The sequence below is a fragment of the Garra rufa genome, chromosome 6 (assembly GCF_049309525.1).
Source record: "Garra rufa chromosome 6, GarRuf1.0, whole genome shotgun sequence".
NCBI lineage: Eukaryota > Metazoa > Chordata > Actinopteri > Cypriniformes > Cyprinidae > Garra > Garra rufa.
In genome coordinates this window covers 2,741,808-2,764,780 of record NC_133366.1, presented here as the reverse complement: position 1 = coordinate 2,764,780, position 22,973 = coordinate 2,741,808, and the positions used below count along the sequence as shown (strand labels likewise).

Here is a 22,973-nt window from a genome sequence, read left to right as displayed (position 1 = left end):
TACAAAATAAATCAGAATTTTTCCTATGTAATTTGTGACCCTGGAGCACAAATCCAGTCTTAAGTAGCAAAAGCCAAAATACATTGTATGGGTTAAAATGTTGATTTTTTTCTTTTATGCCAAAAAACATTAGGATATTAAGATCTAGTTCCATGAAGATATTTTGTACATTTCCTACCATACATTTATCAAAACTTAATTTTTGATTAGTAATATGCATTGCTAAGAACTTCATTTGGACAACTTTAAAGGCGATTTTTTTGCAAATATTGTCAAAGTCAAAGTCAACTTTATTGTCAATTGTGCCACATGAACAGGACAGAGAATTGAAATTGCATTACTCTCAGACCCATGGTGCATACAAGTTACATTAAACACAAAAAAGTAACATTAAATACAAAGGCGGAATTAAAAAGAAATATGAATAAATACAAAATAAACATATAATATATAAAATGAAAAATACACTATACAAGTAAGGGCACATGGTAGAGAGTGCAAACCAGGTAAACAATATAGTGCAACAGAGCTTGTGTGTAAAAGTGTCCTATCAATGGAAGGCTGATTTATTCAGTGTTCAGATGATGTATAAGTCTTGATTTAAAAAAAAAATGACCCTTATGGTTGGTTTTGAGGTCCAGAGTCACATTTATTATTATTTCACTTCAAGTTTATTTTATTTGAAGTAACAAATTTTTGTTGTTGTTTTAAAGTTATTCAACGAAAAAGACAAAAACATGTGTTTTACCATAATATTTAAAAATACATCATGTCTGAGAGTGTTTAATATCAGCTGCAAGTGATTTCTATAATTTAAGAGCATGAGAACATTATGACAGCAAAAACAAAGGTATCTATATACTAATATAAATAAAAAAAGTTTTGGCTAAAATATCATAGTGACTGCGTTTCAAGGGTTTTTTCTCTTTATGAAACAGTTATTGATAATACTGTAATACAGCTGTAGAGTGTTATGGTGAAGAATCATCAGATCATTCAAAAGCACACAAATGAATGTCTGTTTATTCAAAAGCAGCAAACAATAAACTCTTCATTGTGATTCTAAACTCAGCCTCATATTCACATAAACAGAGTTTGTACAGAACAACGCTTGTGTTTACACTGCCTTGCGAATTTTTTCACATTTTGTTATGTTGCTGCCTTATGTTAATAACTTTAAATGACTTTTTCCCACATCAGTCTACACTCCCTACTCCATAATGGCAAAGCAAAAAAAAAAAGGTTTTTAACATATGTGCAAGTTTATTAGAAATAAAAAACTGAAAAGATCCTGTTGCATAAGTATTCATACCCCTTTCTGGGACACTGGAAATGTATCTCAGGAGCATTCATATTGCTTCTAGATGTTCCTACACTTGGAGTGGAGTTAAACTGTGGCAAATTCATTTGAATGAGTCTGATTTAGAAAGACACACACCTCTCAGAAAAGGTCTAACAGCTGAAAATGCAGATCAGAGCAAAAACCAAGATAACTGCCTGTAGAGCTCAGAGACAGACTTGCGTTAAGGCGATGATCTAGAGAAGAGTTCAGAAACAAATCTGCTGCATTGAAGGTTGACAGAAGCATTCTCCATAATGGAAGACGATTGGAACAACTAGGACTCTAGAAAATGTCCAAGCTGACAGAGATGGAGAGGTGAAAAGGTGAGGCAAAGAATGGCAGATAATTGCCAAATGCAGATGTGCAAAGATGCTCACATCAGACCCAAAAACAGAGGCTGTAAAGCTGCTTCAACTATGGACTGAGTTAAGGGGATGAATACTTATGCAATCTACTTATTTCAGTGTTTGATTTTTAATACATTTGTAACATTTGCAAATCTGGTTTGTGCTTTGTCATTATTATGGTGTATGGAGTGTAAACTGATGTGGGGAAAAACTCATTTAAAGCAGTTTAACATAATGCTGCAACAAAACTAAATGTGAAAATGAAGGGGTGTGAATACTTTTGCAAGGCACTGTAGATACAGTCACTGTCTTGAAGTGTTTTAAAGTGATAGATTCATTTATTCTGTCATTCTCTCCACTCTGGCAATGATTTTCCGGTCAAACGTGGGCAGGACGACATCATCCTCTCGTATCTCCTCATAAACCACACCGCAGTCAAACTCAGCGCTCGCTCTCTTGAAGAAAAACCTGCTGGAATGAGAGACAGATGAGAGAGATACTCATCCAGAGGAAACATTGACTCCTCCACTGATGTGAACGAGGAGGTCTCACCTGAACAGCCCTTTGTGTGTCAGCAGAGACTTAAAGAGACCCAGAGTCACAGCGGAGACTCCCTGAACACACGTCCGGTACGGGATCAGCTCTCCACCGTAACAATACACCACCGTCACACACCTGCGGAGACACACACACAACAACATGCAGAAGATATGGAGAAATGTGTCACTCCATCACTGTCTCACCAATGGATCCTCTGGAGTGAATGGGTGCCGTCAGAATGAGAGTCCAAACAGCTGATAAAAACATCACAATAATCCACAAAACCTCTCCAGTCCAACAAATCCATCATCCAAATCCAGACCAGACCACTTTTTCACCAATGGATGTGAATGGTTGCCGTCAGAATGAGAGTCCAAACAGCTGATTAAAACATGGCAATTGTTGTGTGGATTACTGTCATGTTTTTATCAGCTGTTTGGACTCTCATTTTGACGGCACCCATTCACAATGACACATTTCTACAAATCTAATGGAGAAACAAACTCGTCTACATCTTGAACAGCAGTGGATCCTCTGCAGTGAATGGGTGCCGTCAGAATGAGAGTCCAAACGGCTGATAAAAACATCACAATAATCCACAAAACCACTCCAGTCCATCAGTTCACATCTGGAGAAGACAAAAGCTGAAACAAATCCATCATTAAGACATTTTTAGCTAAAATACATCGAGTCCATAATCTATAATAATGCTTCCTCCAGTGAAAAAGTGGTCTGGCCTGAATCAGGAGAGAAATCTGCACAGATCAAGCACCGTTTACAACAGTCAAAAATAGCTCTAAACTTTAAAGCTTTGGTCTTGTCAAGATGTGAACTGATGGACTGGAGTGGATTATGGATTATTGTGATGCTTTCATCAGCTGTTTGGACTCTCATTCTGACGGCACCCATTCACTACAGAGGATCCATTGGTGGTCAAATGATGGAATGACACATTTCTACTAATCTGATGAACAAACAAACTCCTCTAGATCTCAGATGTCTTGAGGATGCGCATGTTTTCCTCTAATGTTCATGTCTGTCTGAACCGTTGCTTTAATCTGGAGTGAATGTGGATCAGCAGATGAACACTGACTGGTGTGTGTGCGGAGGACTCTTCATGACGTCACGTGTGTCCAGCCGTGTGCTGATGTCCGGCATCTTCAGTGAACAGCATGATGAGGATGCAGTAGTGGCGCTGGTGTCTGTTTCTTCTTCCTGTCAGAGAAGTGATGATCATCTCATTAAACACTGCCTGGAAAACAGTTTTGGTGCAATAACTCTTTACTAACTTCAAATGATAACTCCAGAAACATAATACAAATCTCTTAAAGAAATGCATTTGATGAGCTCTGAGTTACTGACTGTGTGTGTCAGCGCTGGACTTTGAGTTTGTGTCTGCAGCTCCTGCAAACGTCTCATCAGTTCAGCTGCAAAGGTGTGTTGCGTCATCTTTACCTGTCTCACACACACACACACACACACACACACACACACACACACACACACACACACACACACACCTGTTCATAAACAGGGCCTATATTGAACACAAACACTGCTCTTAAAATTGAATTAATTTTTTGATAATAATTCACACATTAGTTTCACTCACTGGTGTGTGTGGCAGGTGTTTGTGTCTCGTGTCTCTCTCTGGTGTTCGGTGGTGTCCATGACACACGTGATGCCGCTGCCTGATGAAGACAAACACATCAGTGGATATGACCACAGCATAATGGTCATCTAATCTCACTTCATCTCACCAGCATTTCACACAATCTCAGTTCATCCCCATGCATCTCACCTACATCTCACCCGATCTCACTGCAGATGAGCGTGGGCGCTGCACCTTACCTGGACTCCTGATCACCTGCTTGCTTCTGATTGGCTGGGTTGTGAGGAGGGAGGGTCTCTTTCTCAAGCTCCTCCCCCTGAGAAGGCGTGGTCTGGTATCCAGGTAACCGAGTCCCAGGAGGCAGTTCAGCAGTCTGAGCGTGTTTCAGATACATGTCTGAGCGGAGGAAGAGTGGGAATAGACTGTCCTGTAACACCGCCTGCACCTGCGCATGCGCCTGCGCAAACAGGGTGGAGTCCAGCCGCAGCTGCTGAATGTTGTCCCGTATGCCACACCTGGTCTCAGCCCTGATCCTGCGGGACACGACGCCGTCACACAGGAAGCAGCGGTACATGGCTTTGGCCAGTTTGAGCCGCCGCTCCGTCACGTCCTCGGGAACCTTCTGAAATCCGCTGCAGGCGAACCAGAACTCCAGCAGCGCCGAGCAGCCCAGCGTCCGCAGGAAGCACATGAACAGGGCTGTGCCATCACGGTCGTCCAGCAGCGTGAGCAGCGTCTCGGCCCAGGGCTCGTACGGGCCGTCCTGCGACACGCTGCCCTCAGGCTCGAACCCCAGATCCACATCGGAGTGGCGCACTGCGGCCGGCGGAGCCTCCGACCAATGAGATGCAGTCTTACTGGAGAAGAGCCCGCCCTCCTCACCCGGCACTGGAGGACGAGGGGCATCCTCGCTGAAGTCCCCGCCCACATCACCATGGCAACTCATGATGTCATCTGAGACTCCTGAACACTGAATCATATGAAAATATTATTATATCACTATATACAAATGATCAGAGTTGGGGTAATGCATTACAAGTAACACAAGTTACATAATCAGATTTATTTTTTAGAAGTGACTAGTACAGTAACGCATTACTTTTTAATTTACAAAGAAATACTCTCAAAAAAATAACTTTAAATGGGAAAACAAAATACTTTGTTTTCCCATTTATTGGCTGACAGTTCTCCTGAAATCGGGAATAAGTCATTGTGCACAGTGTAAACATGCATTTGCTACCGTAAATATATTAAAACTTATTTTTTGATTAGTAATATGCATTGCTAAGATCTTCATCTGGACAACTTTAAAGGCGATTTTCTCAATATTTAGATGTTTTGCACCCTCAGATTCTAGATTTTTTCTTGACCAAATATTGTCCTATTCTAACAAACCATACATCAATGGAAAGCTTATTTAACCATCTTTCAGATGTTGTATAAATCTCGATTTTAAAAAATGCACCCTTATAACACGTTTTGTGGTCCCGGTCACGAATGAGAAAATGCATTTACTCCTCTTTCTGTATTTAATACTGTTTTATTAACCAATGTCTTTGCTGCTGACCTTAAAAAAGCACAAATTACTTTAGATAAACTAAAAAAAAAATTCAATTGCTGAAGAGTGTTGAACTTTCTTTTCCTGTGTTCCTCTGTACAAATGTGAATTTACTTTTCCTTCAGCCTGAGGCTTACTCATTTCACTTTGGGTAAAAGAGCTTTTACATTTGTCAAAAACAGCACTTTATATTACAAGCAAGCCCTGCCTGGATTTAAATAGTAACAGAAAAGTAACTTCATGCATTACTTTCCATAACGAGTAACTAAGTAACGTAATTAGTCACTTTATTCGGGAGTAATGCATTACTTATAAAAGTAACTTTCCCCAACACTGCAAATTATTACAAATATGATGTATATGTAAATAAACCATAATTGCTAAAACACAGTTTACATTTCAGAACAAGCATAAATCTCGTTTCGTTATTTCTTTCATTCATTTTTGTTTTATTATATTTGCTTTCATTATTGGTTATATCTTTATTGTATTATTGGTCTTTTGTTTATTTTTTAGTCAGTTTATTTGTAAAACATATTATTATATTTTATTATACATACAAATTCACAAATGTTTTTTTTTTAAATTTAGAGAGATGTGAAATGTGTCATTACTCCTGTGTGAAATCTATTTTTGTAAAATATTTAATCATAAGAAACAACAGTTTGAGTCGAATTTGGTTGAGAGTTAAATATACGACAACGTCTCCAATAAACAGTCATTATTAAGGCAGAACACTTATTTACCTTCAACTTTGGATGTTTCTCATTTCAGAATGACTGCAGTGAATGTCTGTCAGAGACCGCGCCTTTGATGAACTTTATTCAACACAAGACAGAAAATAAAAATGACGCTTCCTCTCGACTAATAATACAAATATCCTGAAGGTTAACCCATATAAATAACAATAATAAATGTTAACAAAGCTTAGAGTAGTAAAACGAAGATGTTTTACCTGACTGGAGTGTGAGTCGCGCGCAGCTGCTGTGAGTCTCGAGCTGTCACTGAAACACCAGAGACGTCAATCATCCTCATCTTCATCACCATCATCTTCACTGCTCATCTTGTTTCTCACTCGTTTGAAATATATATTATTAACTTTAATTTCACTGTTGCTATTTATGTACTTATTGAAAGCATTTTGCACTATCATATCGCACAATATAGCCTAATAGAGAGAGAATATCGTAAAAGCACGCAGAGAGTAACCTGTTCATCTTCATAACTCAATAATAAATCAGAAGGGTGTTAGTGTGGCGGATGTAGGCTGAGGTACTCTGGTGTTGTACTGTTTCTAACTCTTGTATTAGTTCTTTCCCATAATTAATCGATATGCAGGATGAAGCTGTGCTGGGTTTGACTCTAAGTTAAACCAAGATTTAATCTAATAGAAATCTGTCCATCTCAAGGAGGAGGAGGATGCTAAAGGTCACACCACACGCCATCTGACACACTGTAGGAGCCCGACCTCAGCTGACACACACACATACACACGCGCACGCGCACGCATACGCACACACACGTGTGTTTTTTTTATATACAGCTAGTCCAAAATAAACTAACCAACACACCAAACCATTTTTTAAAAAAAGTTGCCATTTACTGTAATAGGACAAACCAGGAAGCAAAGTGGAAGAGAGATAGGAGTGGGATCAGGAAGGTCCACGAGTCGGGATTCGAACTCGGGACTCAACGGCGCTGTATATCGGCGCGCTGCCCACAAGGCTATTGGCACCGACAGCCGAACTATTTTTACATTTATAAACTCCATTTCTCCAAAGTGAGGTTTTGGTTTCTCTCACTTCTATGTACATTTTATTTCTGAAATACGGTTATTTGAGAGGTAAAAAAATATATAAAACTTTACAGAAAAGCAATGTGTAAGTAAACACAGGTGAGACTGCAGAAGCGTGAAACACCTGTAAGATATGAATGCTCCTGCAGATATTATTTTCTGTAATTAATGGGTCATCAGTGTGTGACTGGTCTCTCCTGCTGTGAGCTGCGTCTCCTGCGATCAGGAAAGGTCACGGTGAAGGCTAATCCTCATCTCCAGGGAGCGACACGGCTAATCGCTATTGTTTCACAACGGTGTGACCTTTAACACGACACTGACCCAGAGACACCTGCAGAGACCCTGAGATTTAACACTCACTGTAAACACTCGCATGATTATCATTGATCATTCATAACCATCATTCTGACCATAATGACTCCGATTCAACTTCATTAAACACCGAACCGCTGCAGATCTTCTGACATAATTACAGATTACTCTTTTCAAGTAACTACTACAGTAACAGTTTTTTTTTACAATTTACAAGAACATATTTGAGTTACTTTGTTTTCCCATTTATTGACTAAAAAGTCTCCTGTCCCCATGTGTGAACATGATCTTACTGTAATTCTAGACTAAAAACGCATTAATCTCACTCACAAAAAAACTGATTCAGTATTCCTCAAAATTAATAAAAAACGTGAAATGCAACTTAGAATATGACGCAAACCTGCAATAATTAAATAACACAAATATTGTTTATGTATTTAATCCCATTTTATTAACCATCAATTATCCAATTCAACCATATTAATAAGCAAAAATTGAAATTTGGTGTAAAAAGGCCAAAAATAGCCAAATTTTTCAATAGCCAAAACTTTTTATATCGAAAACAACCAAGAAAGCCCTGGACAGGTTTGAAAAGTAACGCAAAAGTAATGTAACACATTACTTACCATAAAAAGGAACTAAGTGACATAATTAGTTACTTTTTTTATGAAGTAGTGCAATATTGTAATGAATAACTTTCCCCAACACTGGTTATACAGGAGAACTGTGTTTTTGAATCCTTCTCTTCATATTCCACAGATGAAGAATAGCTGGAATTCCATGAGTTGCTCCCACCTGAAACGTCTCAACATTTAGAAACAGACATTAGTACTGATAAACGTGTGATTTCAGTTGTGTTTTATTTGATTTCCACATCTCTGTGTTATTTTCAGAGGAAAATGTGTCCAAAATGACACAAGAGTCCTGTACAACAAACAGAAACTGTTAATATCACCGACAAACAGAAGTAAAAACAAAAGACATTCTGCTGACAATGAAATACTGCTTAAAAAACTAAAGCCTGAACAAAACACACAAATGGTGTAAAAATGATTTTAAAAACCAGCCAGAGTCATGTGACACACATTCACTCAAGCTCCGCCTCCTTCGTCCCGTTGCCAGTAGTGACATCATGGCTCTCTGCACTCCCATCCGCTTTTTCTCCATCCCCATGATCCTGTGTCTGATTGGCTGCTTCCTGTGGACCTGTGTTCTGATTGGCTGCTTCCTGATTGGTGGGCTCTTTGGCCACTTCCTGCAGGTTGTACTTGCGGAACAGTGTGTAGTCCTTGAGGACGCTGACGCAGCAGACCGTCTTGATGATCTCGATGATGATGGTGAGCTCAGGGTTGGTCAGATCCACCTTATGGAGCGGGTTCATCTTCCCCACCAGACCTGAAACCCAGCAGAGCAGACAGCTGTGAGTGTGTGTGTGTGTGTGTGTGTGTGTGTGTGTGTGTGTGTGTGTGTGTGTGTGTGTGTGTGTGTGTGTGTGTGTGTGTGTGTGTGTGTGTGTGTGTGTGTGTGAGCGCTGCTGTACCGGCCACGGCTTTGATGACGTCATCCCTCTTGTTGTGGCTGCTGTTTCGGGCTTTGAAGCAGATCTGGAAGGTGGTGCGCAGCGGTGCTTTGAACCAGCGCTCCAGAAACACACTCAGAAACTTCTCCATGTCCTCAGGAAACGCCCTACAGGTGCCGCTGACCGGCAGCATGCGCAGAATCACACGCGACTTCCTCTTCTTCGTCTGATGGAGGTCTGACAGGATGTGATGGACCAGCTGCTCTGGGTCTGAGAGAGAGAGAGAGAGAGAGAGAGAGAGATGGTTATATGATCAGAGTCGGAGGTGTTCTGATAGAGCTAATGATCTGATTCTCTCACCGACTCCATGAGTGCGAATGAACACCACATTATTGGCTCCGCTGTCCACCGCACTGAACCTCTGCTGATGTGTCTTTATAGACGACTGTATCTGAGACACTTCCTTCTTCAGAGCAGCCTCAGCGTCTTCATCCTCCTCCTCATCCTCACTGAGACTGTCCTGTCTGTCTGCAGGCTGTAACACACACTACAATATCACATCACCGTAGTGCACTGGTAACATCTCTATAGTGCACTATACTACAGGAACGCAGCTCTATAGTGCACTATACTACAGGAACGCAGCTCTATAGTGCACAATACTACAGTAACACATCTCTATAGTGCACAATACTACAGTAACACATCTCTATAGTGCACAATACTACAGTAACACATCTCTATAGTGCACTATACTACAGTAACACATCTCTATAGTGCACTATACTACAGTAACACATCTCTATAGTGCACTATACTACAGGAACGCAGCTCTATAGTGCACTATACTACAGTAACAGCTCTATAGTGCACTATACTACAGTAACGCATCTCTATAGTGCACTATACTACAGGAACGCATCTCTATAGTGCACTATACTACAGTAACACATCTCTATAGTGCACTATACTACAGGAACGCAGCTCTATAGTGCACTATACTACAGGAACGCAGCTCTATAGTGCACTATACTACAGGAACGCATCTCTATAGTGCACTATACTACAGGAACGCAGCTCTATAGTGCACTATACTACAGGAACGCAGCTCTATAGTGCACTATACTACAGCAACGCATCTCTATAGTGCACTATACTACAGGAACGCAGCTCTATAGTGCACTATACTACAGTAACACATCTCTATAGTGCACTATACTACAGGAACGCATCTCTATAGTGCACTATACTACAGTAACGCATCTCTATAGTGCACTATACTACAGGAACGCAGCTCTATAGTGCACTATACTACAGGAACGCATCTCTATAGTGCACTATACTACAGGAACGCAGCTCTATAGTGCACTATACTACAGGAACGCAGCTCTATAGTGCACTATACTACAGCAACGCATCTCTATAGTGCACTATACTACAGGAACGCAGCTCTATAGTGCACTATACTACAGTAACACATCTCTATAGTGCACTATACTACAGGAACGCATCTCTATAGTGCACTATACTACAGGAACGCAGCTCTATAGTGCACTATACTACAGTAACAGCTCTATAGTGCACTATACTACAGTAACACATCTCTATAGTGCACTATACTACAGGAACGCAGCTCTATAGTGCACTATACTACAGTAACAGCTCTATAGTGCACTATACTACAGTAACACATCTCTATAGTGCACTATACTACAGTAACAGCTCTATAGTGCACTATACTACAGTAACACATCTCTATAGTGCACTATACTACAGGAACGCAGCTCTATAGTGCACTATACTACAGTAACAGCTCTATAGTGCACTATACTACAGTAACACATCTCTATAGTGCACTATACTACAGGAACGCAGCTCTATAGTGCACTATACTACAGTAACAGCTCTATAGTGCACTATACTACAGTAACACATCTCTATAGTGCACTATACTACAGGAACGCAGCTCTATAGTGCACTATACTACAGGAACGCAGCTCTATAGTGCACTATACTACAGGAACGCATCTCTATAGTGCACTATACTACAGGAACGCATCTCTATAGTGCACTATACTACAGGAACGCAGCTCTATAGTGCACTATACTACAGGAACGCATCTCTATAGTGCACTATACTACAGGAACGCAGCTCTATAGTGCACTATACTACAGGAACGCAGCTCTATAGTGCACTATACTACAGGAACGCAGCTCTATAGTGCACTATACTACAGTAACACATCTCTATAGTGCACTATACTACAGGAACGCATCTCTATAGTGCACTATACTACAGGAACGCAGCTCTATAGTGCACTATACTACAGGAACGCAGCTCTATAGTGCACTATACTACAGGAACGCAGCTCTATAGTGCACTATACTACAGGAACGCAGCTCTATAGTGCACTATACTACAGGAACGCAGCTCTATAGTGCACTATACTACAGTGACACATCTCTATAGTGCACTATACTACAGTAACACATCTCTATAGTGCACTATACTACAGTAACACATCTCTATAGTGCACTATACTACAGGAACGCAGCTCTATAGTGCACTATACTACAGTAACACATCTCTATAGTGCACTATACTACAGGAACGCAGCTCTATAGTGCACTATACTACAGTAACACATCTCTATAGTGCACTATACTACAGGAACGCAGCTCTATAGTGCACTATACTACAGTAACACATCTCTATAGTGAAGTACACTACAGTAACATCTCTATAGTGCACTATACTACAGTAACGCATCTCTATAGTGAAGTACACTACAGTAACGCATCTCTATAGTGAAGTACACTACAGTAACACATCTCTATAGTGCACTATACTACAGTAACGCATCTCTATAGTGAAGTACACTACAGTAACACATCTCTATAGTGAAGTACACTACAGTAACGCATCTCTATAGTGAAGTACACTACAGTAACGCAGCTCTATAGTGCACTATACTACAGCAACGCATCTCTATAGTGAAGTACATTACAGTAACATCTCTAAGTAACAACTGTAGTGAAGTACACTACAAAGACACATGTCTGACATCAAGCTGCTCACCTGCTCGGGGCCGTAAAGCGCGTCCGCGTACTCGTTGAGGAGGCTGAAGGCTTCGCTCGTGCACTTACGCTCGTTCATGTTGCAGGTAATGAGAACCCCCTGCGCGCCCACCTCCAGCTCGCGGGAGCCCTTCTGTTTCTTGTGCGCGTGTCCGCCGAAGCGTTTCCTGGTCCTCTTGCGGGTCTCAGACATGACTGTACTTTATCAAACCCACTCTCCGCTTCTGCTGTTTCTGAATGAAGCGATGAAGAAACTCCGGCTTGTGAGCGCGCTCCTGACACGCGTGTGTTTGTGAGTGTCGCGCTTCAAGCTGTCTGCAGCACTCGTCATACAGGGCGCCGTGTGGGACATGTGATTACGAAACGCGTTTGACGGAGCTGCTAAAAAGTTACAAGACCATAAATAAACATCACATGTGTTCTCTTTTTAAGGTTATGAAAATATATGGTCACGTTTTATTTTAAGGTCCAGTTCTCGCTATTAACAAACCATTAACTATGGCTTTTGCTTCAGTAAACTCCTAATTTGCTGCTTATGTAAATATGATCATGCAGAACGTGCTTTATAATAATAAGCAGTCAATATGTTAATAATAGGCATGCTAATAGGTAACTAGTTAATAGAGAGAATTGTTCCTTATACTAATGTGTTGCCAAATATATAGAATTAAATTTGTATTTGTGTAAAAAAATATTTAACACTTTATTTTAAACCTTTGTGCATAATGTGTTATAAAAGTATTAATAGTGATCATTGTAGTACATTGTATTATTTGATAAACGCATTATAAAATTCGCGTATCCCTTGTTACATATTAAAGTTGGTTTATTTTATTGCATTATAATGTCTAAAGGTTTGGCAGTGCATAGGTAAATATTTTTACACAATTCTTATAATTTATGCATTTAAAAAAAATATTTATAATGTATTATTTAATTAAGTAGCTTACATCATAATGTCTGCAGTTCTAAAATCTGGACCACATTTTTAACTAGTTGGGAAAAAATGTTGTAAATGTTGTAAATGTTTTAATGTCCCTGACAGAATTCATTAAATATGCATTAAATGTGTTTTCAAAAGTGGTTTATTATAAATATTATTTTACAGGGTTCTAAAATCACAAACACACAATTCATTATCATCATGATGCTGTAATGCAGAACACAAACAGCACTCAGACAGACAGCATTCTCCATATCTGATAACTAATACATGAGGTGAAGTGTCTAAATCCATACATCATCTGAAGCATACTAGCATTGTACACTTTATTATATCTTTTATAAAAGTATGCCATTCTGAGATCTCTTGTGAGGAACATCCTAACCTCTCTGAAGGAGTAAGAACAGATGTAGAAATGTCCAGGTTCATGTTTAAGGTTGCATTTGTCCCTGACAGAAGTCATAAAAATACTTAAAAAGTGTTTTCTTTTCAAAAGGCATTCATAATAAATAAATTCTACATCTACAGGTTTATATAAATCACACAGACAGTGTTCTGGAGTCACCGGAGGGATCTGGAGCCGGTGTTCTTTGGTGTTCTGAGGTGGTTCTGGATTAATCCAGACTCCCATTTGAAGAAGTCGCAGCCCTTGTGTGTTCGGCTGGAGCTCTGGCGTCTGACGGCGCAGCAGTAAAACACACGGCCGTGATTGGGCCCGCCGTTCCCCACCGTCAGACGCCTGGCCCTCCGGCCGCAGCCACACAGAGGAGCCGTGATCTTAGACGACGAGCCAATGACAGCGCAGGACGGAGGAGGGGGGCGGGGCATAGTGGGCGGGTCTTTATAAACAGTGAACGATGCTCCGCTGCGTCCTAAGAAGCGTGAGAGCGGCCCGTAAGGGTCTGTGCGCGGCAGCGGTTTGGGTGTCTTAAACAGACCTGAGGAGCTGGACGCCGGTCTGGTGGTTTTGTGGTGGACTGATGTGGTTTCATTGGGTTGTGTGGGTTCAGGCTCCGCCCCCAGCAGCACATCATCATAGGAGCCAGGCTCCTCCTCCTCGGTCAGCAGGTCTCCATCTTGTTGACAGGTATCTGGGGTGTCGGGGTCGTAGGTCGTGTCTGAGAGTCCGGCCAGTGTGCCGTAGCTGTGATTCCCGATGGGTGCGGATGCGGAGCCACACAGCGGTGAGCGTGAGCTGGAGAGGAGGGTGCGAGGAGACACCAGAGATCGACACACACTCGTCTGCTGTGGGTTACGTTCACTCAGGGCTGAGGGTCGCTCACTGGAGATGTTTCCACACGGAGGTCTGGACTTCACCAGCGCCTGAGACAGACAGAGAGAGACTCGTTTAACACAGCTCAGCGCCGCTCCTGATTGGCTGCGGTGTGTGCAGGGGGTGGAGTCACCTGTGCAGGTGTGCAGGAGTGCAGACAGAACTCACCCTCCGCAGACACTTGGTCACGGTCAGCAGACAGCCGTCACACACCATCCTCCACGCCAGCAGAGCCGTGTTCCTCGCGTCCACCAGACCTGAGCAGCAGAGGGACACCAGCGGGACACCAGAGGGACACCAGAGGGACACCAGAGGGACACCAGCGGGACACCAGAGGGACACCAGCGGGACACCAGAGGGACACCAGAGGGACACCAGCGGGACACCAGAGGGACACCAGAGGGACACCAGCGGGACACCAGAGGGACACCAGCGGGACACCAGAGGGACACCAGCGGGACACCAGCGGGACACCAGAGGGACACCAGAGGGACACCAGCGGGACACCAGAGGGACACCAGCGGGACACCAGCGGGACACCAGAGGGACACCAGAGGGACACCAGCGGGACACCAGAGGGACACCAGCGGGACACCAGAGGGACACCAGCGGGACACCAGAGGGACACCAGAGGGACACCAGAGGGACACCCGAGGGACACCAGCGGGACACCAGAGGGACACCAGAGGGACACCCGAGGGACACCAGCGGGACACCAGAGGGACACCAGAGGGACACCAGCGGGACACCAGAGGGACACCAGCGGGACACCAGCGGGACACCCGAGGGACACCAGCAGGACACCAGAGGGACACCAGAGGGACACCCGAGGGACACCAGCAGGACACCAGAGGGACACCAGCGGGACACCAGCGGGACACCAGAGGGACACCAGAGGGACACCAGAGGGACACCAGCGGGACACCAGAGGGACACCAGAGGGACACCAGCGGGACACCAGAGGGAGAGTGGATTTCAACATCAGAAAAATTAGTCACACTTTATTTATTCTCACTATTAACTAATAACTAAAGACTTCTGCCTCAATGAACTCCTAATCTAATAGTACAGTAGTTGTTAGGCTTGGGCTGGATTAGGGATGTAGAATATGTACTTTATCCCCCGGTTTCACAGACAAGGCTTAAGCCTAGTTCTAGACTAAAATATAAATCTGAGTTGTTTCAACTGAAATAAAATTGCACTGATTGATCTTAAAATATAATATAGTTGTCTCAAGATGCACACCAGTAATGTTTTTTGTAAGCATGTTTATAAAAATTACTTTAATGTCCTAATTGAACTATGGCCTAACCCTGGTTTAGTCTAAGCCCTGTCTGTGAAACCCGGCCTATAAGTACTAATAAACAGCCAATATGCAAAATAGTAAGCAAATAGTTCATAGTGTCTAAACAAACGTGTTACTGCTTCAGTCAATCATTATGGAATAAAAAGTTAAATTATAATGTCATTATTATAAAGTAAAAAAATTACAATATTACTTAAGTTGATTTGACTACAATTTTGTTATAATTGTTTCTAAAGTTTGACTTTATATATTATAATTATGACTGTAATATCAGATTTTAGACTCTCTATTACCATCATTTCAGCTTTTTCTTTCATGACTATGAATTTTATCTCATATTATGAAGTAGCATTTCAAATTTCCAACTTTTCTCTCATAATTTTGGCTCGCTCTCAATCATGGGTATTTCAATATAATAATAATAATAATAATAATAATAATAATAAGTCAAACACATTTTTTAACTCAATTTAATAAAAAATAAATCTCATAATTATGACTTATATAACTTATTTTTAATTGGTTTTTAAATGTTTTTAAGCCCATAATTGTGGTTTTATCTCATAATTCCATTGTAGCATTTTATAATTTAGACTTTTTATCAGATAATTTCAACTTTCTAACTCAACTTTATGACTTGGTAGAATATTAGAATGAAGACATTAGCTCAAAATGTTTAGTTTTTACCTTGTAATTATGCATTTCTCAAAATTATTTTTCAAAATGTTGTCTTTATCTCATAATTATGAAGTAGCATTTCAAAATTTGAACCTTTTATCTCATAGTTATGAATTTTTCTCGTAATTCTGGCTTTATCTCATTATATTATTTTATGATTCATAATTTATTTTTGTCTCAATTTAATTTGTATGTCTTACATTCTCATAATTTACATTTATCTCATAATGTTATCTTATTTAAAATTTTTAATCCCATAATTATGAATTCAGTTTCATAATTTAGACTTTATCTCATAATTTCAGCTTTCTAACTCAACTTTTTAATCTCATAGTTGTGACTTAGAATCTTAGAATGAAGACTTTTAACTCAATTTCTACTTTATCTTGTGGACTAATTATTCACTTTTTTATCTCATAATTAAATCTCATAAAACTTTTCATCTCAAAATTTCAACATTTGATCCCAAATTACCCAAAATACATTTTTAATCTTAACTATTATTAAACTTTCTCATAATTATGATTTAGCATGTCATAATTTGGACTTCATCTCTTAACTATAAATTAACCAAAGCATTATCCTTTTGACTTAGGTGGTGTGTGTGTGTGTGTGTGTGTGTGTGTGTGTGTGTGTGTGTGTGTGTGTGTATACCTGAGTGCTCTCTTCCTGTGAACTGGATGCCGAGGTCCAGCAGAGCTCCTCTCAGACCTTTGGGCTTCCTGTTATAGAACAGCTGACAAACCACCACTAGAGTCAAACACTACACTACTTTACCACAGTATTCTTCATATATAATTCAGTAAACAGCTCAGTAAACCATGACCCAAACCAGGCTGATCTCTCCTGTTCATCAGGGTGGGTGTGTGTGTGTGTGTGTGTGTGTGTGTGTGTGTGTGTGTGTTTGTACCCTGTAAGTGGCTCGCAGGTCAATCCAGCTCTTCAGAGCTTCAGGAACGCTCAGCTGCTTCCTTTTGCACTCGTACAGCAGACAGACTCCCAGATCCCAGTCTGCAAACACACACACACACACACACACACACACACACACACACATTACAGATAAACCTACACAAGAGATAGACAGCAGACAGAGATCTGAGCTGTGAGTGCTTCATTCTCACCTGACCATGTGACAAACGCACAGGGGTGTCCGGAGGGGGCGGGGCCTGCGCTGTCCGTCTCAAAGACCACGCCCCTCTCCTGCTGGAGGCCCTGCAGCCAGCGACTGAATCTGGACAGACAGATGTGGAGAGGAGGGGCGGAGTCCACCTGATCCTGTCAGCCAATCACACGCAGGACACAGTGAGTGACAGAGCAGTGTTAACCATCATCATCAGAGGAGCGTGTCAGAGCTGAGAGAGACCTGTGTGATGCCCGTGAGCTCCCTGCAGAAGTCTGACAGAACGGGACGCTCCTGCGGCTGAACATACGAGTGAAACTCTGACTCCACCTCTCCATTCGACACGTTCAGCAGGACCGCCGGAAACTCAACTGATGAGGGAGGAACACTGACGTAAAGCCAAACCATGAGATGTGAAACACAAAGACGTGAAGCGTGAGGACTCTTACTGATCTCCTGGCCGGAGCTGTTCTTCTCTCTCCAGCATGTGGACTCGAAATCAATGATGATCAGGAATGAGAAACGCTGCTCTGAACATCAACAGCAGAGTCAGTGACGATACACACATTAATGACAACAGATCAGATCAGATCGACACAGATGAGCTCTTACTGCAGACAGACGAACGCTGATCAGCTCCAGACGAATGACTGCGCTTCCGGATCAGACCCAGCTCTCTGGACAAACAGACGAATATCATCATGATAGACATTATCAAGCAGATTACTCTAAACATAACACAATGAACAAATATTTTAATATAAATACAGAGAATGGTTTTTATACACATTTTACATTACTAGTCATAAGTTTTTGAACAGTCAGATTTATAAAGAAGTTTCTTCTGCTCACCAAACCTGCATTTATTTGATTCAAAATGCAGAAGATCAGTAATATTGTGAAATAGTTTTACTATTTAAAATAACTGCTTTCCATTTAAATATATTCTAAAATGTAATTTATTTCTGGTTTCAAAGCTGAATATTCAGCGTCATTACTGTAGTCTTCAGCGTCACATGATCTTTCAGAAATTATTCTAATATACTGATTTGCTGCTCAAAAACATTTATAATTGCTATTGTTGTTGAAAACAGCTGCGTATAATTTTTTTCAGGTTTCTTTGACGATTATACAGTTCAGAAGAACAGCATTTGTCTGAAATAGAAATCCTTTGTAACAGTATAAATGTCTTTACCATCACTTTTGACTGATTTAAAGCATCCTTGCTAAATAAAACTATTAATTTCTATCAAATGACAATGACAAATTATACTGACACCAAGCTTTTGAATGGCATAGTGTATAATGTTACAAAAGCATTTCATTTGATGATCTTTGGCTCTTTCAATTCATCAAAAAAACAAACAAAAAAAATCTTTAAAAATATACACAACTGTTTTCAACATTGATAATAATCAGAAATGTTTGTTGATCAGCATATCAGAATGAGTTCTGGAGGATCATGTGACACTGAAGACTGGAGTAATGATGCTGAAAATACAACTTTGATCACAGGGATACATTACATTTTCTAATATTTAAAAACTGTATTGTTTTTGCTGCACTTTGGATCAAATAAATGTAGGTTTGGTTCAAATCTTACTGTTCAAAAACGTTTGACTGGTCGAGTATGTTTAGTGTCAGTGTATTGTGTTGATCAATAGTCGTTTAGGTGGTGATATAGTAGTGTAGTGTTTAATCTTCATAATCTGAGTGTAGTGTGTGTTTGTAGATCAGATGTTGGTGTTTCTTACTTCGCCAGACTCTTGGTTGACATGTTGTCTCCGCTGCTGCAGATTCACACTCGCGTTAAACACACACACATCTGCTAAATCACTCGCTAAACGCTCAACATCACAAACATTATAACATTTATTAAACACTACCGCATTTTTAAACTACCCGCACAGCGACACTGTTTCCGTTGTTGTGCTGTGTTTCCGGTCGTGTTCCCCAGCGGAGCCTGTGATTGGTCGAGATCGGCGGTAATCGCACACAGAGCTGCAGATCGCGCCAGTAGAGGCTAGTCGATCTCAGAGCTGTTGATCAGCGAACACATGTGCCGCTCTCGCTCTTGTGTTTACGTGATTATATCGCTGTATTTACACTGGAATGACCACATGACACCCGACATGACATGCGGAGCGCTCTAGTTAGTCATGGAGATGATTATATGTAGATCAGACTGAGTTTCCAGGGCAGAGGAGCTGAAGAACAGCTCATCATCATCATCATCATCAACAGTGGATCAATAGAGGAGATGAAGAGTGAAACTCGATCAGCTGAAGGACAGATGGACTCATCTTCATCCTCCTCTTCCTCGTGCTGTAAGAGGAAGGCAGTGGACAGTCTGATCTCAGACTGTAGTGAGGAGAGAGAGAGACTGCAGCTCCACTCACAGGTGACTCTATCACACTCATTCACATTCATTCACACTCATTCACATTTACTCACATTAACTCATTCACAGACACATTGACAGATACTATTTGAACTGAGCTGGAAGATAACATCACTGAATCAATGATGAACTGATTTCAACTGTGTTCACTGTTTTTCCTTTGCATTATTACACACTATTTTCATATTTAATACTGTAAATCTGGTTTGACACAATCTGTGTTGTTAAAAGCACTATGATAAAAGTGACTTGACTTACATTCTCATTCAGGCTCATTCACATTTTCTCATTCAGACTCACTCATATTAATTCAGATTCACTCACTTGATGAAGTCGTGTTGATTATGGTTCATTGATTGAGTGTTTGTGTGTTTCTGGATCTGGATGTGTTGCCGTGGTGAAGGACGTGCGTGATCTGATCCAGTACATCACACTCAGATACTCACGCAACGTGAGGAAACCCAGGTACACACACACACACACACACACACACACACACACACACACACACACACACACACACACACACACACACACACACACACACACATATACACACACACACACACACATATACACACACACACACACACACACACACACACACACACACATACACACTCTTTATCTGACAGTATCTGACGGTGTGTTTGTGTGTTCAGCTGGTTTGGTGTGGACGTTGAGCGAGTGTCCCGTGTGAACGTGATGATTCTGGATGGACTCACACAGAGTCACTTCTACAGATACTTCAGTCACTTCAGACACCTGAGAAACAAATACAGCGCAGTGAGTCTCTCACACACATTATCATCATCATCATCACACAAACACTGCTGACTGCGGTTACTGATGAGTGCTGTGTTTCTCAGAGATGGAGTCTGACGCCCTCCTCGTGTGACTTGCTGATCTCAGACCTCCTCGACGGCGAGGTCCAGATGTGTGACAGAGCGCCAAAAACACGTGCGACGCTTCCAGGTGAGTTATTCGTCTCATGATCAATGTCAACTAACCATTAGTCATCAAGAAGAGGCTTGGTCAACCAAAATTGTTTTAGTCGCTTAGTTGCAGAACAAAGATGGTTAACGGCTGGTCTTTGTGATAATACAGTACATCAGGCAGGAGATCCAAACGCTCACTTATCATTTGTCAACCTCAAATATGGCTTATCATTTAAACACGAAGGGAGCATCAACTTTACATGGCTGCTTAATCTAATGTTTACCTACAGAATGTGCTCTATTCAAGAGTCTGTGCGGAGTGTTGAAGCTGAATAGTAGCGCGATTGCTCACTTGCTCTTAAAATACTCCCTCATTTCTGGTCATACAGATAAGAGTAATACATCTTTAGAATCTGCAAACTCTGTTTATTTATGTGCGCTCACAACAACAACAAAACATTGCGCTTTCAGAAAATAATGAAAGCAAACATTATGCTCAGTTTCTGTGAACTTGCGCACTAAACTTTGAAACCCTGTGAATACTTGCCTCACAGGCATGAAAATAAAATATATATACAGACTGAAATGTCTACTTTTAAATGAATCAATTCAAAAAGAAAACAAATGTTCTCAGATTATATAATCGGTTTGAAACATGCATATGGGCACATCACTACTGCTGAGATGAAGAGTCAGTAGCTATGTTTCCATCTGCGTTTTAATGTGCGTTTGAACGAATCACTTCAGGAACGAGTGATAGAAACACCAAAATGCAAAAGTTTTTAAGATCGCTTGAGGTGGTTTTTGAATTGTGCGAAAAAGCCCTCCAAAGGCAAAGTGCAGTAACTACGCCAACACTAAAACTAAGAAAAATGCCTTGAAAGTTTTTACAGCAACTAGTCAAACATGTTGACACTCTGGCTTCTCTGAAACAGGACACAGTTGAACAAAACAGTTGTCACAAAGTCCATTTTTAAGCCTTAACTCAACTCTGACCAAATGTGTAGTTACTGCGCTTTGCCTTTGGAGGGCAGCATGGTTTGTCTGCTCTCTCTGAATCGCAAGTCATTTATTATATCTGAACATTTTTAGATTGAGTGGTTATTCCAATTTTGCACATAAAGTGAATTCACAACTTCATCTTCATCTCTTAAGCCAAAAACAAAGAAAGCAGTAGTTTAACAATAAATGATTAAAACGTTAATGCAGGCTCCTTGCTGTTTTTTTCCTGACTCTTTCATAATCATTACTTCTGCTGGTGCAAGCTTTATGTGTGCGCTATGTGGGCAATTCAAAGCTCATCACTGTGATTGAAATGGTTTAATAATAAACGTGTGATTAGTTGACTAATGCTTTAAATGAATGACTACTAGTGGAGCAGGACAATCTTTAGTGGAGGGCAGGCCTGAATGTGTGTGTGTGTGTGTGTGTGTGTGTGTGTGTGTGTGTGTGTGTGTGTGTGTGTGTGTGTGTGTGTGTGTGTGTGTGTGTGTGTGTGTGTGTGTGTGTGTGCAGGTGCGGTGATGTGGCATCCTGTCATTCAACGCTTCGGTCTGAGAAACGGAGGACTGAGCAAATTCCTGCTGACCGAAGAGGAAATGATCAAACAGAAGTATCCTGTGAAGGGTGAGACACACACACACACACACACACACACACACACACACACACACACACACACACACACACACATATATATCTGGGACATATGACACAAACACACATGCTCATGATATGTTCCCATGATGCCGTGCAGGTGGCCAGGGCTGTAAGGGGTTTGTTTGCACACAGAGTGATGGGAGCGTGACGGACAGCAGTCCTCTGTTCGGTCTGGACTGTGAGATGGTGAGTGGATGCAGGGATCTGCGCTGTGATTGGCTGCTCTCATCTGCGCTGTGATTGGCTGATCTGATCTGCGCTGTGATTGGCCGGCTGTGCTCTGATGTGTGTTTGTGTGTTCAGTGTCTGACGCGTGTGGGGTTAGAGGTCACGCGTGTGGCTCTGGTGGATGGCAGTGGATGCTGTATACTGGATGAACTGGTCAAACCACTGAACCCCATCATCGACTACTGCACCAGGTACACACTTTAGTAAGATATTTCACATAAAGGATGTTTACATGTAGTCCACGAGACCAAAAATAGCTGAAATTATTAAAATAACCCTCTTCAAAAGTTTGGAATCCTTGGTTTTTAATACTGTGTTTGT

General features: G+C 41.2%; 3 protein-coding genes across 3 annotated transcripts; 1 reads left to right on the top strand and 2 right to left on the bottom strand.

Moving 5' to 3' along the window:
- Positions 1 to 8,347: 8,347 nt before the first annotated feature.
- Positions 8,348 to 12,415, bottom strand: thumpd1 (THUMP domain containing 1). The gene is made up of 4 exons (XM_073841675.1): positions 12,105 to 12,415; positions 9,386 to 9,560; positions 9,047 to 9,295; positions 8,348 to 8,901 (listed from the first exon to the last, which is right to left on the bottom strand). Exons 1-4 carry the CDS (start codon positions 12,294 to 12,296, stop codon positions 8,594 to 8,596), a joined length of 924 nt encoding a protein of 307 aa, XP_073697776.1. The 5' UTR covers positions 12,297 to 12,415; the 3' UTR covers positions 8,348 to 8,593.
- An 863-nt stretch (positions 12,416 to 13,278) lies between these two features.
- eri2 (ERI1 exoribonuclease family member 2) lies at positions 13,279 to 19,203 on the bottom strand. The gene is given in 9 exon segments (XM_073841724.1): positions 13,279 to 14,477; positions 14,479 to 14,576; positions 16,958 to 17,039; positions 17,214 to 17,314; positions 17,428 to 17,581; positions 17,670 to 17,797; positions 17,876 to 17,956; positions 18,039 to 18,103; positions 19,181 to 19,203. Coding segments are annotated over 9 exon segments (1,602 nt in total). The 3' UTR covers positions 13,279 to 13,607.
- A 268-nt stretch (positions 19,204 to 19,471) lies between these two features.
- LOC141336294 (RNA exonuclease 5-like) lies at positions 19,472 to 22,856 on the top strand. The gene is made up of 7 exons (XM_073841860.1): positions 19,472 to 19,827; positions 20,231 to 20,292; positions 20,490 to 20,613; positions 20,697 to 20,802; positions 22,281 to 22,391; positions 22,522 to 22,610; positions 22,728 to 22,856. The coding sequence occupies exons 1-7, from the start codon at positions 19,687 to 19,689 to the stop codon at positions 22,854 to 22,856; spliced, it is 762 nt and encodes a 253-aa protein (XP_073697961.1). The 5' UTR covers positions 19,472 to 19,686.
- Positions 22,857 to 22,973: the final 117 nt, after the last annotated feature.